This window comes from Gossypium hirsutum, chromosome D11, assembly GCF_007990345.1.
Source record: "Gossypium hirsutum isolate 1008001.06 chromosome D11, Gossypium_hirsutum_v2.1, whole genome shotgun sequence".
NCBI lineage: Eukaryota > Viridiplantae > Streptophyta > Magnoliopsida > Malvales > Malvaceae > Gossypium > Gossypium hirsutum.
The window spans coordinates 10365142-10382905 of NC_053447.1; the positions used below are offsets into that span (position 1 = coordinate 10365142).

Here is a 17764-nt window from a genome sequence, read left to right on the forward strand (position 1 = left end):
CAACTACTGATAAAACTAATTTAGTATAAATAAGTAGAATATAAATTCAATATCCAAAGACCAAACATAAACAACTATTAATAAAACTAGATTACACATAAATAAGTAGAACATAAATTCAATGTCCAAAAACCAAACATAAATAACTATTGATAAAACTAGTTTAGCATTGTTGTTTAGTCACATAATAGATATCTCTGAACCCAAGAAGATTAGAAAATGTTCAACTATCCTCCATTTCCGACTTAAGCCACAAAGCTCTAATCTTGGATTAATTGATAAAAACATAATTCGCTTGTCCTTATTGAGCAATAATTTAAGTACGAAAAAGTATAGCGGACTAGCTTCTGGAACTTCTTCCGACATGCTGTCAAGCACTTTAACTGCTTGTGGAATACCATATTGATCCATAACAGGAGTCAAACTAGATGTGGCTTGACTCATATTGTCAGCTGCATTGCATAATTTTTCTATTTGACTGGACAATCTTGCAGCCCCTCCAATTTGCTTTGAGGATTTCTTTCTTCCAATTTTAAAATGTGAACTTGATATCTCAGGGTTTTTTCTTTTTTGACCGTTCCCATCAATTTGAACATCATTTGAAATGTGAACATCATTTCTCATATTTTCTTCTTCATTCTCTTCAGGTATTTCATTGATAACATCCTCAAAAAAATCAGTCCGGAGTGTACCAGAAGAAGGTGCCCATGCTTGATCACCTATTGCAACTATCCCCATGAACATTTGATCCAACTTCCCTTCGAATTCGGGATCAATGTCCGAAATTCGAAATTTTTGAGCTTCAGGCACAACCTACATTTAAAATGATAGTTTAATAACAGCAATTATCAATAACCTCATAAATAAGAAAAAAACAAAAATATTCAGAATTGGTAATGTACCTGTAGCCTACTCTCCCACCAATCATCCGATGCATCAACGGTTCTTTTTATAGGATTCCACCCTAGACCAGTATCCTCGCCTTTAAGTTTCTTCCAAGCTTTCCATTCTTTTTTTAGGGCATCCCACCTATTTTTAAGTTGTCTTTGTGAAAAACCCTTTCCCGTTTCTTTCTCAAAGTTGGTCATTATTTTCAACCATCCATCTTTTGTGAAATGAGTACCGGGACTATTGCCTTTCAATATCTCTTTAATACAAAAATCACAAAATTTTTCTGTCAATCTCTTATCCCACATTGCTTTCACCTTTTCACCACTAACTTCAACCGCTGAAGTACTCATCTCTTGTGTATACCAACAGATTCGTTTAAGCCAGTAAAACAATCAAGAAAATCAAATGTCACATAAGTATATTTGTTTACATGTGTATCAAAATATTTTCCTCTAATAATAAATTTACCAAAAAATGGACTCGACAGTAAATGTTATATGTCTTTATTATATTACCAATATCCAATGAAACTTAAAAAATTAGCCTAACAGCAATAACATGGCTAGCTCCCATTGTCTATAGAGGTAAAGTTCATTTCTTTAAGGAAAAAGATAAATAGAATTTTGCAAATTGATACATCAATGTTAACTGCATCCAACTATTTAGAATCCAAGGCAGAAGCAATGAAAGAAACGTAATAAGCTCACAAACCTGGGATTTACTTTATCAAGTCCAAGAACCAAGGAATTCTAGAATATGTTGATTGAGAATAAGCTGAAAATAGTCAAGGAGAAATAAAATAAACCAAATCAATCATTTACAAAAGATATTGTACTAACTATTGATTTTATTAATAAATTCACTATTATACCAAATGTGTCCTTTACAAAAGATACTATACCAAATCAATCCATTTATTTATCAATAAATCAAACCAAATCAATCATTTATCAATAAATTCGCAATCCAAAAATGGGTAATTCAGTAACATCTCTAAGGCCAAAGCTATCATATTGTTAGATATAATTAGATTTAAACATTAGTTTAACTAGTTATTAAAGTTCAAATTTTAAATTTAAAAAATAAACTTAAACAAGAAATAAAATATATTTTTCTAAATAGATCAAACATAAGATTTTTATATTTGAATCCAACCTTTGTTTTATACTGTCTAACACTTTTTCAAAAACACCACAACACAGTCTACAAGCAAATAAATCTAAGAAAACATTTCTGCTAAATTAAAAAAAAACAATAGGAAGGTAAGATTTTTTTTCTTTTTTTTAAACATAAAATTGAACTATTATTTAGAAAACATACGGCAAACAAAAAAACAAACAAAAACAAAAACATCAAATTGAACTATTATTTCGAAAACATGCGGCAAAAACAAAAAAAAACAAAACCATGGCCCAAACATAAGTCTCTACTCCATTCCACCAACAAACACAACAAAAATCAGGTTAGACTTTTGAAAACATTAGAGAAAATAGTACAAAAAGCTTAAAATAAAGGTTTTGGTTATGCCTTAGCTAGTTTTGAGCTGAAAAGGATGGGGAGAGATGTCGGAGGAGAGTTAACAGAAAGTCTTGATGAAAATAAGAATGAGTTGTTTCAAACTGGTTTGAGAGAGGCCACAGTTGACTGGAAACTTATCAGGGATTGAATAATGCATACATTTATATTAGTTTTGATAGGAAAATGGAGAAACAACCGTTGAAGATGAGGGCCGTTCCAACAGAAGATGAAGGATCTGCTTGTTCCTCTTGTAGGAACTTACACTTAGGTCCAGAACTTGAAAGAAAAGAAAAGGAGAAATTGGAACACATGTATGAAAACGTCAGGCAGCCTTGGTAGTAATGCAACAAATAAGAGTACTATTGGTTTCAAAAACAATCAGCACTAGCAAGTAAATTTGACCAGAAAAACAGGCAAACATTAACTGTAATATCTAAGGAAAAAATAATACAAGATTATAGTTTAAGATAAAAGATAGCTGATTTGTAATGCCAAAATATTTCAAAAAGCCAAATACATGGTCAAACAAGAACTGATTAGGATAATGAGAACTTTTCGAATGTGCCAAAACAAAGACACAAATAGCCTGGGCAGCAATGCATTAATCAAACTTAGGAATATTAATCAAGACCACTAACAATCAATTCCAAAATGATCTTTAAGGAACCATAAACATGAAACGACAACACAAACACAAATCCGTAAACATGCATAGGATTCATTAAAAGAAAAAAGTACATATGCGTTTGTGTTTGTGTGTGTGTGTGCATGTATATATATTTACAGTCTAGTACTTTTAGTTGTTCCAAGGAAAAAGATCAAAAGGAAACAAATAATAATGTAAACTGAAAGTCTAAAAAATAACCTTTACTCATACTTCACAATCCAAACTGTAAAGCAATTGAAACCCCCATTTTAAGTATTATCCAGTTTTGCAAAACAATCTTCTAATTATTTGCAGAAAAAAAGAATAGAAATCGAAAAGATGAGACTTCATCATCAATCAATCAAAATTCAAACTGTTTACCAAGTAAACCACTAAATTCAGCAGGAAAAGAAAATCAAAGCAACATCATTTATCAATTAAAATCATCAATTTTTTAAGGATAAAACACATTAACATGGCATATAGCTAAATTAAAAACAACCCAAAAGCTTACATTGTATCGTCATGATAGTTTATTCCACCACTAATTCAATTCTATTAGTTTCAATCCATTGTTTAGCTAATTCTTCAAAAACCCAATTTTCAAAACCTTAAATTTATTTCCAATTTTGCATAAAAAAGTTCATATATTTTTTTCAAGGACAAAACACATGAAACACGAAATATAGCTAAATAAAACGACCCCAGAAGCTTACATTTCAATGCCTCCAAATTTATCCCAATTTTGCATCGAAAATTCAATTTTTTTAAGGATAAAACAATGAAATATGAAATATAGCTAAATTAAAAGAACCCCGAAGTTTACATTACAGCACAAATAAAACACTCACAGAAAAGTTTTTCTTTTTAAGAAAATAAAAGAAAAAATACTTAAAAAATGGGAAAAGAAAAAGTGATGGAGCACTAACCATGAAATTGGGGTTTGGTGAATAAGCTTGGAGGAGTAATCAGATTCCACTGTAGCTAAGGCTCCAATCTACTGTTATTCACCTCAAAATGAAATTAGTCAAATAATAAACCACAATTAGAATCTAAGGGAAAGAACATGCAAGTATTCAATCCTCGTGAAATGCAGATGAACAGTAAGCCCAAACAACAATTAGAATCTATCACACCCAAATCGGCAAAACACGATCTTAATCTTAAGACATAAATTATGCAACAAATCGCCGAAAACATTGAAGAGCTGGGCAGGTGCCGAAAACATTTTCAAAAAAAAAAAAGATCAAACAGTTTCGTAAATTCATAAATGGGATACCTTTTAAGCTTTTAAGCACCGGAGGGTTGCCTCAAAGCAGTAGCAGAGGAGGGTTGCCTGAATGAGAAATCAAATTTCTGTTCTTTTCAGCCAAAAGCACGTTTGTGGGAGAAAGAAAGTTTGTGTGGGAGAAGACGACAGGTTAATTTAGTCAATTTTCAGCCAAAAGCACTTCAAGCTAAAGAAAAGGAGAAATTTTTAGCTTTTCATCTGGAGAGAAGTCCATTTTTATGGTGAAATAATATGGAGAGAAGGAAGCTGTTCTTCATTTCTTTTAAGGGAAAATGACTTTTTCAATTAAAAGTCCTTCTAAAATGGGCAAAAGAACGGGGCCTAAGGCAACAATCGTCATTCTCCGGAAGTGTCCTAGCCAAAGCATATTAAAGCAAAGGCTCTATAACATGGAAGCCAGGATGAATTGAGCTTTCTCCACTGTGGCTTTCACAAATAGGAGAAAATAATTGGTCCGTTTTAACTTTCTTGATGATACAAGAAGCTGAAACAGATGGGGTCTCAGACGCTGGAACTTGCTTTCTAAACTAGCACCCCAACTCTTCATCGTTCGAATTCTCTTTCTCACTGAATTAAGGGAAAGGAAGAACGGGCCACGGTTGCAGCAAATAAGAGAAATGTATATTCTTGTTGTCAACCAATAATTGATGGTTTCAGCTTCAAGTTCCTTAATAGCACTAAACTGATGATTGTTGCCTCAGCTCTCAATAAACCATAACTTGTTAGCTCCCCGACTCCGTACTTGGACAACCCTCCAACATTTGAGGAAGGACTTTAAACTTATAGTGGTTAAAATGTTCAACAACTAGGGATGATTCGAAGTTCTTAATTTTGTAGCTTATTCTAAGGAGGAAAATGAAGTTAGTCTCTTCTTGCAGATGACTATTAGAAATTATTTTAGGGAAGGTAACTTCTTTTGGTTTGGTGAAATTTTCGAAGTCATCTTTTAATGAGTAGATATTGTCATAGAGTTGAGTTAAAGTTTTATCTTTCAACTTTACGAAGAACCCAAGTGCTTGGCGAGCTCAACAAAGTGAGAGTCCATCGTTGAGTTGGACTGTGTGTGATGCATGATCATCTATCAAGGAGATGTGAACATTCACCACTTGATCAAGATTGGTATTAAAGACAAATATTTAGCAAATATGATTATTTGAGTTGACAAGTTAGATCAAGCACTTCCAAGTCAACAATTACAACAGTTTTTTCAACAATAGTGATATTATGAGTTATTATATCAAAATATATGATACGTTTGCAAGCAAAAGTAGACAATCTACCATGGATCTTTTGTCATATCAAAGTTACCAAGATTCCAAAGAAGTAGTTAGCGCGAGAAAGGAAGGAAATAAGTATTCATCCATTAAAAAAGAAGGAAGATTACAATTTGGAAGCAAATTAAAACCAAGTCTTATGCGGCTACATTAGTTGCAGCCTCTACCTTGCCAAAAGAAGGAACATTATCATCATTATTACCCTTCGCAATAGCTTTCTCTTCTTGAATCATTTGTGGAGTACCTGTCTCTTCTCATAGGGTAGCAGGAGCAAGAAAAATCTTCCCAGAATCCCTTCACTCCTTAACAAATTCATCCTAAGCCTCGCTCAAGGGATCTACGATACCGAAGCTACCTTCTTTTCCAAAAAGGCTCTGCAAATCTACACCGTGAAGATTGAGAGGGCACCTAAAAGCCTGGATACTAAGAGTAGTACTGAGCCTAATCTTAGGCAATGTATCACTAATATTGGCTTACGCTTTTCTTTTGAAGTCTTCTAGGTCAGCTTCCTTTGTAGCCTTGAAGCTTGTAAGTTCAGCTCCCTTGGTTCTCAGTTCACCCTTTCTTTTAACACTTTGATTCTTCCCCAGCTTTTTCCTTTGCTAAGACGTCAGTCTCTTTCTTCAAAGCCTCTAATTGGATCCTCGCATCCATCTCATGAGCCTCCCTCTCAGCGACCAACTTTTCAGAGTCTACAACTTTCTTCTCCTTACTATTGGCTTTACTCCATCTCAGCGAAACTTCTTTTCAAGGAAGCGTAGAACTTCTTCCAATGTTTAGCTTCCTTTTGTAACGCGGTTCTTGGCTGCAACATCCTCTACAAAGACTTGCCTTAAACCATGAAGAATGAGTTCTAATTCCCCTGCTTGTACATCAATTGTCCCCATAAGTTCTGCCATTATAAGTCGGACAAGTTCACCGCTTCTGCCAGAAGCTTAACCAACAGCTCATGGTAAGCTCCTATCCCAGTTGGCAGCCACACCTGCAGGAGTGTAGAGGAACTCCCCCAAAGGTATTTTATCTCTCTAACTGTGAAAATGTTGGGGACAAGATTTCCCACCAACTTGAATAACTCCATGAACGACCTTTGAAGGGACTAATATGGATGGATCACCGCTAACAATAGTAGCCGCATTACAGACAGGAAGGGGTTAGATTGGTTTAGTTGGATCAGACTTCTTGAAAAAGAAATTTCTATCATAATTTAATTCAGCTTGGTTTTCGATTTTTTGGATTACAGAATGAATTTAATTTTAAGTCTTTTGGGTTTCATAAATATTTCTAAAAAATATAATTTTTCAAGTAAATAAAAAATAATCAATAAATTTTATATGAATTTTTTTTAAAATACACTATTTTAAAGGCCTTTTTACCAAAAAAAGCCATTTTTTTTCAAAATTTACCAAAATGGGTCACTTTTTTAATTATTTATCGGAATGGGTCAATTCCGCTAAATTGTTGCCACATAAGAGCGATGTCAGGGTACGTGACAGATCATCGCGTCCACGCCAGCGCGACCTGCTGACGTGGACACGATGACACGTGCGCGTGAACAGTGGCCCAACGGTCAAAAATTTGACCGTTGCCCCCCCCCCCCAACGGTCACAATTTTTTTTACTATAAAACCCCCTACCCCTTATTTTTTCACAAACAAATATTCTCTCAATTTCCTTCTAAAATTCTCTCAATTTCCTTCCAAAATTCTCTTAAACTCTCAAATTCCTTCCAAAATCCATATTTAATTTTCTTTTCCATTCAATTTCATTTTTTTACGAAAATTTTAAATATTTTTATTTTTTTAAAATAATTTTAAAATTTTTAATATTTTCAACATTGGCCGGATCATTGATTCGTCTTGATAGGAATCACATATCGGTGGAGCAAATGAAAATGGTAAGTATTAATTTTAAATTTTAAATTTTATTTAAGATATTTTTATTTATGTATTTTTAGATAATTATTAATTTATTTTTTGTTATAAAAGTCTAAAGATCGGGTATTGGAATGCAATATTCGGAATATGCATGGTCCTCCATCATCGTTAGTAGAGAACTACTTGCGGGAAGCGAGATTTTGGCACGTGGCGACGGTAGGTCGGGGATGCAAGTTGGAGCTGAAACTGATCAGTGCGTTAATCAAAAGGTGGAGACCCGAGACGCACACATTTCATCTTCCATGTGGAGAGTGCACTATCACTCTGGAAGATGTCCATCTGCATTTGAGATTGCCGGTGGACGGGCACCCAGTCACCGGGTCTGCCCAATCTAGCAATTGGGAGGCGGTGTGCTACGAGCTTTTGGGCGCTGTTCCGGATAAAATGAATGGAGGTAAGGTGGAGATGGGCTGGTTACGTGCCACCTTCCCCGATCTGAATGAAAATTCAACTGAAATTGAAAGAATCCGATATGCTCGATCATACATTCTTCAAATAATTGGAGGCTATCTGATGGTCGACACATCATGGAGCCATTTACATCTAAGGTGGCTGCTAAAACTCGTTGATTTTAGAGCAGCCGGTGAATTAAGTTGGGGGTCTGCCGTCTTGGCAACATTATATCGGGAGATGTGCGGGGCGACCAAACCGAGGAGAGCAAAAATCGGAGGTTGCCTGTCACTACTGCAATCATGGGCACGGTTTCGCTTTCCATTTCTACGTCCTCGAGTGAACCACCCATATACATTCCCACTTTTAACGAGGTAAATTTTATATTACATTTTGAAATTGTTATGTAGATTTTGTAAGAACAAAAGTATGCTAAAAATTTATTTAATTAGGTGGAACCATCCGGCAAGTTATCGTGGATTACCGTCTGAACTCGAAGATATACGGCTTCTATTGGAGCAACGGTCGGAAGCAGAAGTAAGTATTATTGCAAATAGATATTTCCATACATTCGCTAGTGGATTGATATTTAGTATTTAGTATTTAGTATTTAGTATTATGTATATAAGTAATATTTCTATCATGTTCATGTAGTTTCAATGGACACCATACGAGGATCCGGCAGTCCGGGCAGTAATCCCGGAAGAGTTTTTACAAAATCCGAACGCTTGGCACGTAAAAGTGGTGTTGATAAACTATGCAACCGTGGAGCCCCACCAGACAGACAGAGTCCTACGTTAGTTTGAATGTAGACAACCGATCCCTGAGAACCCTGAGGTGTTTGACGAGCACCACAAAATCGACCTTCGGCTATTAGGTACGGATTGGACTAGATACTGGTCAGAGTATACAGAAATGTGGGAAAATCGGCATGAATATCTACCTACTCGGGAATAAATCATCGTTCCCGAGTTAGCGTGTGTTCCAGAATACATGCCATGGTTTAGGATCCATGGGAAGCCGTATTTACTTACGCCAGAGGAGAGGCAACGTCAAATACGTGTCGGAAGGGAAAGTCGGGGGCCTCTAAATCCAAGGGGACAAGACTACGAGGGTAGCCCCTCAACGAGGCCCAGACATTCACCCAGTTCATCATCAGCGGCCATGCAATCACCGTCCCCAACAAGAGCACCGACGCAGTCACCTGACGCAACAATTCAACAGATGATACCCACGCATTCGCCTTTCCCTATGATGCCAGGTATGTTTCCTAGCCCTTATATGTACCCTAACCCGTACATGTATCCTTTTCCGAATCCTATGGCAGGTTGGAGCCAAATGCCCGGATCAGCTCCATTTCCTGTAATGCCGAGCAGACCACCGATAACTAGGCCAGCGGCCCAGGAGGGTCGCAAAGGGGGACGTCGGGGAGCTCTCCTTTTTACCAATCGCCAGCAACGCATGGCTTTCAAACTTCGTCGTCGTTTATGATGCAAACACTGTCGCCGTTCGTGATGCAAACACCACCACATACACTATTCTTTGAAGGTGGATCATCGTCCCAAGTCCGACAACCAGATGCCGAACCGGAAGAACAACAATCACCATCGGAGGAAGAACAACCGCCACCGGAAGCTAGAGGAAGGAGGAATCCAGCGCGTAACCGTCGACGGCCGCCATGTGAAACCGAATCCCCCGGTCATAGACATTGATTACCGTATTAAAATTTATCATTTGATGTAATGAAATACAAGTTTATGACGATGTAATACACATAGAAATTTTTCCAAGTTATTTTGATATTATTTGATTAAAAACCCTAACCTAATTTAATTTAATTAAAAACCCAAACCTTAATTTAATTTAATTAAAAACCCTAACCCTAACCCATTTTAATTAAAAACCCTAACCCTAGTTTAATTTAATTAAAAACCCTAACCCTAATTTAATTTAATTAAAAACACTAACCCTAATTTAATTTAATTAAAAACTGTAACACCCCTTACCCGAGACCGTCTCCGGAATCGAGTACGAGATGTCATCCAATTTAACTTACCGATTCGGAGCATAAAAATTTGCTTTTAAAATTAAATTCACTGTTCATAACAACACTGTCCACCTGCGCAACTGTCACTAATTTAATTATAACTTGAGTTACGAAACTCAAAATTTAAATCCGTAAATTTTCCGTGAAACTAGACTCATATTCCTACTTACCATAAAATTTTCAGAATTTTTGACTTAGCACATTAGTACAGTTTATTCATTAAAGTATCCCCTGTTTCACAGCTCGACAGATCTGACCTCTTGGCGCTAAAAATCAAATATCTAATTGTACAGAATTCATATAAGGTTACCATTAATTTATTTTGAAAATAGACTCACTAAGGAATCTAAACATATAAATTATGACCTATAATTATTTCTGTACAATTTATAATGATTTTATAAAGTTAGAACAGGGGACTTCAAAAACCATTCTGACCCTGTCTCACTAAAATTTAAATATCTCAAAATATAAAATTTCTTTGCCTACACCGTTTCTTTCATGTAAAAATAGACTTGATAAGCTTTAATTCTATATATCATTTACCCTCTAATTCCATTTCTACTATTTATGGTGATTTTTCACATTCATGTCACTGCTGCTGTCAAAGAAACTGCTTCTTTGAATTAGTTACCATTTAAACATACATAACTCCAAAACATATTCTTTAATAACTACTTCAATAGCTAACATTAGCCATATCATTTGGACATGCTCAAAATGATTAAGACTCTATACATGCCATAGTTTAAACATTTTGAAAAGCACATAATACCGAGATGGTTATGATAGTGTGATACGAGCTCCGACGGTGCACTATTCGATCAAGTTCAAATCACTATAAAACAAAGGAAAGAAAGAGATGTGTAAGCTATAAATAGCTTAGTAAGTTACATGTAAACAATAATTACTCAATTAATAATTAACACTTTTAACATATAACTAATCAAAACATTTCTTAGCAATTTCAATCACTTACACATACACAATCTTACCAATTCACTTGCATATACATTTTCACACTTAACATTTCATATTCACTTTAATTCATTATTAATCCCGTTGAACACTTGGAATATACACGGATACGTAGAGATTTAGCACATAAGTGCCACACTGATATGTAGCCGAAGCTACCACTGATATGTAGCCGAAGCTACCACTGGATGTAGCCAAAGCTACCACTGAAATGTAGCCGAAGCTACCACTGATTAATAACACTGGAAATGTCCACGGGCCTGCTCACACAAGCTGTCAGGTGTCTGCAACACATGCTAGATCACCCAGCACCCGAGACTCACTGTAACACTGTAACACTGGTCTCTAGTGACATGTCACTTGTATCCAATTCTATTCCTAAGTTCAACCGGGAATTTACACTTAACACTTTATTTTCAACACTTTATCACTTGAATAATTCATGAACAACTTTCCTTCCACATTCAATATTAATTCACATATCAAATATAATTCACAATTTATACAAATATAACTATTATTTACATATAACTTACCTCGGATGCAAAACGACTATTTTTGTAATTTAGTCGATAACTTTCTCTTTTCCCCGATCACTTGCACTATTTCTTCTTTCTTGATAATTGAGCTTAGGAAAATCAAAACCCTTAACTATGGTAACCTGAAACTTTCGGCAGCAAGCTTCTGATTTTTTTGAAGAAGATGGACACTTATTTTCTCTTTATTTTGTCTTTTACCCAATTTGGACAAAAATGCCCTTGACCCATTACTTAGATATTTTTCTAGAAATACCCTTTTGTGTCCATAACACTAATTTATGGTCTAATTGCCACATAAACACTTCCAATTTCATGCAATAATTCAATTAAGTCATTTAATCACTAATTAGACACACTTTGCATTTTTCTCAATTTAGTCCTAAAAATTCAATTAAGCACTAAAGCATTAAAATTTCCTATCCATATTTTCACACAATATTTCAATCAATCAGTAACTAATAAAAATTTATAAAATTAAACTATTTCACTTCGAATTTGTGGTTACGAAACCACTATTCCGATTAGGCCCTATTTCGGGCTATCACAAAAACCCTAACCCTAACCCATTTTAATTAAAAACCCTAACCCTAGTTTAATTTAATTAAAAACCCTAACCCTAATTTAATTTAATTAAAACCCTAACCCTAATTTAATTTAATTAAAAATCCTAACCCTAACCCATTTTAATTAAAAACCCTAACCCTAGTTTAATTTAATTAAAACCCTAAACCCTAACCTAATTTAATTAAAAACCCTAACCCTAACCCATTTTAATTAAAAACCCTAACCCTAAACTAATTTAATTAAAAACCCATTTTAATTAACAAAAATTTTTGGGCATAATAATTTTACACAGTTTTACAAGTTATGTTGGATTTCGTAAAATGTTTCGACTGGTACTAACATTTAAGAAATTGTAGTAATTTAATAATTTTACTAACAATTAATACAATTATCAAATAGTAATTGAATAAAATGTAATTGCATCTAAAATTAATACAATTTCTTCTCATATAGCATCCTAGTATCAGCGATTTTATACTATTTGCTTAGAAAACGTCAAAAAAAAATTATTTCTTACATGACCAACTATACCGAAATCGTGTCCACGAGGGCACGATTTCACAATTTCTTCTCTGATAGCATCTTGGTAGAAGCGATTTTATACTATTTGACCAAAAACGTCAACTCGAAATAATTTTTCCCGGGACCTCTAAACCCTAAAAAGCCTGCACCCTAAACCCTAAAACCCAGAAAACCCAAACGTAAATTTAACGTCAAAATCGCGTCCCCAGAAACGCGCTACGTGACAGATCATCGCGTCAACGTCAGCGCGACCTGCTGACGTGGAAGGAAATCGCTTCCTTGAGGGCGCGATTTCCTTCCACGTCAGCAGGTCGCGCTGACGTGGACGCGATGATCTGTCACATACCCTGACATCGCGCTTACGTGGCAGCGATTTCGCGGAAAATGGCCCATTCCGGTAAAAAATTAAAAAAGTAGCCCAGTTCGGTAATTTTTTTAAAAAAAGGGCTTTTTTTGGTAAAAATGTCCTATTTTAAATACAAAATATTTTTTTTCACATCATGAAAAATTAAAATAAATTGTAAATTAAATAAAAATAGAATTTAATTCGGTTTAAGTAACCATAATTTTTTAACTTATATTTCATAAATCATTCAAATAACTCAGTTCAGTCAATTTTCAGTTTCTCAGTTTTTTCTTGCTATACACTACTGACAGGAAGGATGTTCACAATTGTTGCTTAAGCTGCATGTTGCTCAATCGGAGCTGCAATAGACTGACGACCTTTAGATTTTTAAACATCTTTGAGCTATTCAAGCAATTGATCTTCACAAGGCTCATCTCTTCGCTAATGAGCTGAGTGCTTTCCTTTATTTTGGCGAGCCTCCTCTCTCGCATTGCAAGCCTCTTCTCTACTTTGTTGAGGCTCCTTTGTCTCCTGCAAGGCTCCCTTCCTTTTAGAAGATGTACCTTTGCCAGTGCGAGCTTCGTTAGTAGTTTTTTTGTTTCTTCCAAAGACCCATTGACAATGAGGATTCCAGCAAAATCTTGAGCAACAAAATTGTTCTCAAAACCTTTTTCTCTAAAGGTGTAGAAGCCAAAATTCCACAAAACTCTTAAAGGCACCTTATATAAATAAAGAAGCAAACAGTACGAGTGAAGATTCAAAATGATACAACTTCCCAAAACCAATAAAAACACTGGCATGTGTCTCCTAAATTATGCTTTATCAGTTCAGTAGCCAATAATGATTGAACACATTCTTTTTAACATTTAGTGAAAACTCAAATAACGCCAAAATAGACACTCTCCAAAAGTGTACCATTTTACCAAATGTCCATTGCATGCACATTCATTACTACAAACCAAAAACGTAAATTTGGGGGATTTTATAATTACTTTTTCCGTCTAGGCTTTGTTGCCCTTACCTCATCATGGCACAACTTTGCTAGTCGATCGACACCTCGTCAAGGGTAGCACCTTATCAAGATTGAGCTTTGTGAACATACATATACATAACACGTGAAACTCCTACGGTTTACCTTGCCAAAAATATATGTTGGGTCTTTCCTAGCATGACTCATACGTGGGATCTCACCTTATCTCTATCTTATCGCCACCTATCTAGAGGATTATAGTGCTCCCAAGTGTCCCATCAATTTGGGACTTTGCATCGTGCACATGTCAAGATCCAAAACTAAGAGAAGGTCACATTCACCTATAAATAATCGTCCTTATCCTTAGGAAGAATTCATGTCACTCCATTACACCTTTTCCACTACAAGAAAAGAACACCTCCTTTTATAACCCTTTGCACATCCTCCACCGTGTAAACCATCACTGTCTCCTCATTTCCTTGTTTGTCATCGACATTCTATTAATTAATTAGTTAAATACTACGATGTTTTAGTCATAGCTTACATATATAAAATTATTCTAGTTGTTTTAATATGTCAATTTATTTTTTGAATTATATATGTTTTCTCATATTAGTACCTAAATATATTTTTTGTCCCACTTTGATACTTAAGCTATCATTTTATTATTCAATTAAGTCCAAGTTTTATAATAGTCAAAATGTGTCGCGTGGAACTTTCTAACCATTTCAAAGGCAAAACATGGCATTCATGATTATGAAATTACAAAATATATTCCAAAAAAAATTAGAAATTAAAATTTAAAAAAAATTGCGTATTTTATAAAATATATCAATGACTTTGACCAAAGTTTACCACCACTGACCATTGTTAGTTGAGTTGACCAAGTGCTAATTAAATTTTCGTTTGAATTATTTTAAAAAATCAGTTTTTATTATTTTTTGCACTTTTAAAGTATTACAATTTTTCTATAAACTATTTTAAATTTTTTAAAATTTCAATTTCTAGAATCTATATTTTTTGAGTTAAATTTTTTCAATTTGTTTTTGAAATTTTGATATATTGTTTTGGATTTTTAGATTCTTTTTTGTATTTTTGGGGTGTTTTGTAAAAAAATATTTTAAAATAAATTATTACAATTTTTTTAGAAGATATATTCTTAGAAATTTTGAGGTTTTTTTTTTCTTAAGGTGGGTTTGGATAGGTGGTGTGTTTACTTGAGGTTAATGTAAAACAGTGGTGGCAGTAAGATTAAATACTATAACGATATTGTAGCGTGAGACAAAAAGTAACCTAAACACACTGTACCACATCTCACCGCCCATCCAAACCTACCGTTAATTTACTAAATTTTAAATAATTTTTATATATTATTTTGAGTTTTTAAAATTTTAAATTTATATACTTTAGGATTTTCTAGATTTTTTTTTAAATTGAATTTTTTAAAATCTTGAAATGTTTTATATAATGTTTTCTTTTAAATTATTTTAGTTAATCATAATATCAAAAAATAAAAGAAAGTGACAAAGTGCATTCTGATAGCGTAATGGGTCAATTTGTTAAATATTGTGGGCTAAATTGTGATAATTTAAGTATGAAAGAGAAATTTAAAAAAAAAAAAGAAGATGAAAGTGAAATTAAAAAATATTCTAAGTGCTAAAGTGAAAAATGAATATAATTTAGAGATCCTACCGAGCATTAAGCATATGTCTAAATTTGATATTTGCTTTGTGATGGTATTTTGAGATAATATATAATATTATGCTTTAAAATTTTCAAATTTATTATAAAATTTAATTGAACTTAACTAAAATTAGTTCAGTCGATTAATTCTGGGTTAAAATTAAAAAAAATTAAATTGGTTTTAATTTAATTAACAAATTTTAAATTCTGGTATTAACTGAACTAGTTAGCAGTAGAACATCCCCTCTTAGTACGGTTTAATAGTAGAAACAGAGAAAATTACTTTGGAGAGTTCCTTTGATGCATATTCCTTTACTGAGTGAGAACTTTAGGGCTGAAAATTGGGTGAAAAAAAATAGGAGGTGTGGAGATAATGGCAGACAAGACTTATTCATTTGTCAAGTATAAAATAGAAAAAAAGATTAAAAAAGGCACTGCATAATGCAGATTATAGGGAAAATGCACATGGAATGTACTGGTAATAAGGTTGGACTCGCAAGTCGAAGAAACTTTACTGATAAATGTTACAGAGAATTATATCAAAAATTGGCTTCCACAACCATTAATCGGTAAATGTTGAAAGACTGTGAGTAACCACAGTAAATCCTCCATCAACAGCCAAGTTTTGGCCGCTAATATAAGCGGACTCATCAGAAGCAAGAAATAACACAGTCTCTGCAACGTGTCTAGCCTTCAACACAATACCTTTCAAGTTGCTTGCCGAATAACTGTTGGCCTCCAGTTGACTTGGTTCAAAATTGTAGGCTCTACAAGCGAGCGGCGTGGCAACTCCGTAGGGAGAAACGCAATTGACTCGGATCCCATGAGCCCCTAGCTCACTACACGCTCCTCGAACAAGCCCTACGATAGCATGCTTTGATGTTGTATAACCATTGGGACCAGTTCCTCCTACAAAAGATGCTACACTTCCAGTGCATATGATGGATCCGCGTGTGTTTTTAGCCACCATAGCTCGAGCGGCATGCTTGATCGTGGCGGCCACCCCTCGAACGTTCGTGGCTATGGTGTTGTCAAAGTCATCCAGGTCAATTTCTAAGATTCCGGTTAACGAGCCTAGGGTACCCGCATTGCTGAATAAGATATCCAGCTTCCCATATTTCTCCACTGTGAAACTTACTGCTTCCTCAACCTGCTTCTCCTCTCGTACATCGCAGTGCCGGTAACTAACCTTGTCAAGGCCGATCGATGCAGCGACTTGATTCCCCAGATCATCCTGGACATCAACAATAACAACCAAAGCCCCATGTTGTACAAAGAACCTCGCCGTCTCCTCACCGATACCGCTGGCTCCACCAGTGATAAGAGCCACCTTACCTTCCAACCTAGAAAGTAACATACATACATTTGCAGGCTTCAGTTCTTGAGATGCAACTGCAATGTTAATTAGCGAAAGCAGATCTAATAGACTGAGATGAACATACCTTGGGTTAGACATCTGAAAAGTCTTTTAGCGAGGCCCTCGGATTTGCTGTTTTCTGACCTCTGTGATATTTCCTATTTATAGGATTTTTAGTAAGCTGCAGACTATGCTTGGTGCCGTAAGCAACTGTGTACGTTAGTGCATGACAGAAGGTAATCACCTTGGTTTTATCTTTGATTTAAACGTGGTGAAAGCACAACTTTTTGGGGACTTGGAACTTCATCAACCGTTGATTTTAAGTCAACTGCAACCTATAATTTGATTTAAACTATTTGTGTCCATGCAAATTCATTGTATACATAATTGTAAATTTGATGTATTATTTTATATGTAGTTGCAACTAGGCAATAGTTTATTCCGTTAGAATACAACTAAGACAGCATCTTCACATGATTCCATTAATCACCACTGCTTATGAGCTTATCTTGTCTTCAATACCTTTTGCACACCACCAGGCAAAGCGACTGTTGGTACAGAAGACTTGCCTTTTCTTACTATATTTTTTTTGTTATCTTCCATTTTAGAGATGTTCGAGATATGGGTTATGAATAGATCCTCTTGTACTTTTCTTTTTTCATTTACTTTTCGACACAACTTTCAGTATATGACTGTCACAATTCATAATTGAATGTTATGCATATATATATATATAATAGTTTTTTTTTCGATGCACAAATTTCTTGTGTGTCGTTTATTTTTTTGAAAAGGGTAAATTATACAAATAATCATAA

General features: G+C 34.6%; 2 protein-coding genes across 2 annotated transcripts; both read right to left on the reverse strand.

Annotated features, from left to right (window-relative positions):
- Positions 1-36: 36 nt before the first annotated feature.
- Positions 37-5220, reverse strand: LOC107912294 (L10-interacting MYB domain-containing protein). The gene is made up of 5 exons (XM_016840397.2): positions 4335-5220; positions 3985-4055; positions 1603-1665; positions 903-1243; positions 37-813 (listed from the first exon to the last, which is right to left on the reverse strand). Exons 4-5 carry the CDS (start codon positions 1239-1241, stop codon positions 181-183), a joined length of 972 nt encoding a protein of 323 aa, XP_016695886.1. The 5' UTR covers positions 1242-1243; positions 1603-1665; positions 3985-4055; positions 4335-5220; the 3' UTR covers positions 37-180.
- A 10845-nt stretch (positions 5221-16065) lies between these two features.
- On the reverse strand, positions 16066-17185 carry LOC107912295 (short-chain dehydrogenase reductase 3b). The gene is made up of 2 exons (XM_016840400.2): positions 17035-17185; positions 16066-16935 (listed from the first exon to the last, which is right to left on the reverse strand). The coding sequence occupies exons 1-2, from the start codon at positions 17046-17048 to the stop codon at positions 16155-16157; spliced, it is 795 nt and encodes a 264-aa protein (XP_016695889.1). The 5' UTR covers positions 17049-17185; the 3' UTR covers positions 16066-16154.
- Positions 17186-17764: the final 579 nt, after the last annotated feature.

Coding starts and splice junctions, on each gene's coding strand:
- LOC107912294 (XM_016840397.2), bottom strand. CDS start 1,241: ATGAGTACTTCAGCGGTTGAAGTTAGTGGTGAAAAGGTGAAAGCAATG. Junction 814..902: donor GGTGGGAGAGTAGGCTACAG/GTACATTACCAA, acceptor TTTTAAATGTAG/GTTGTGCCTGAAGCTCAAAA.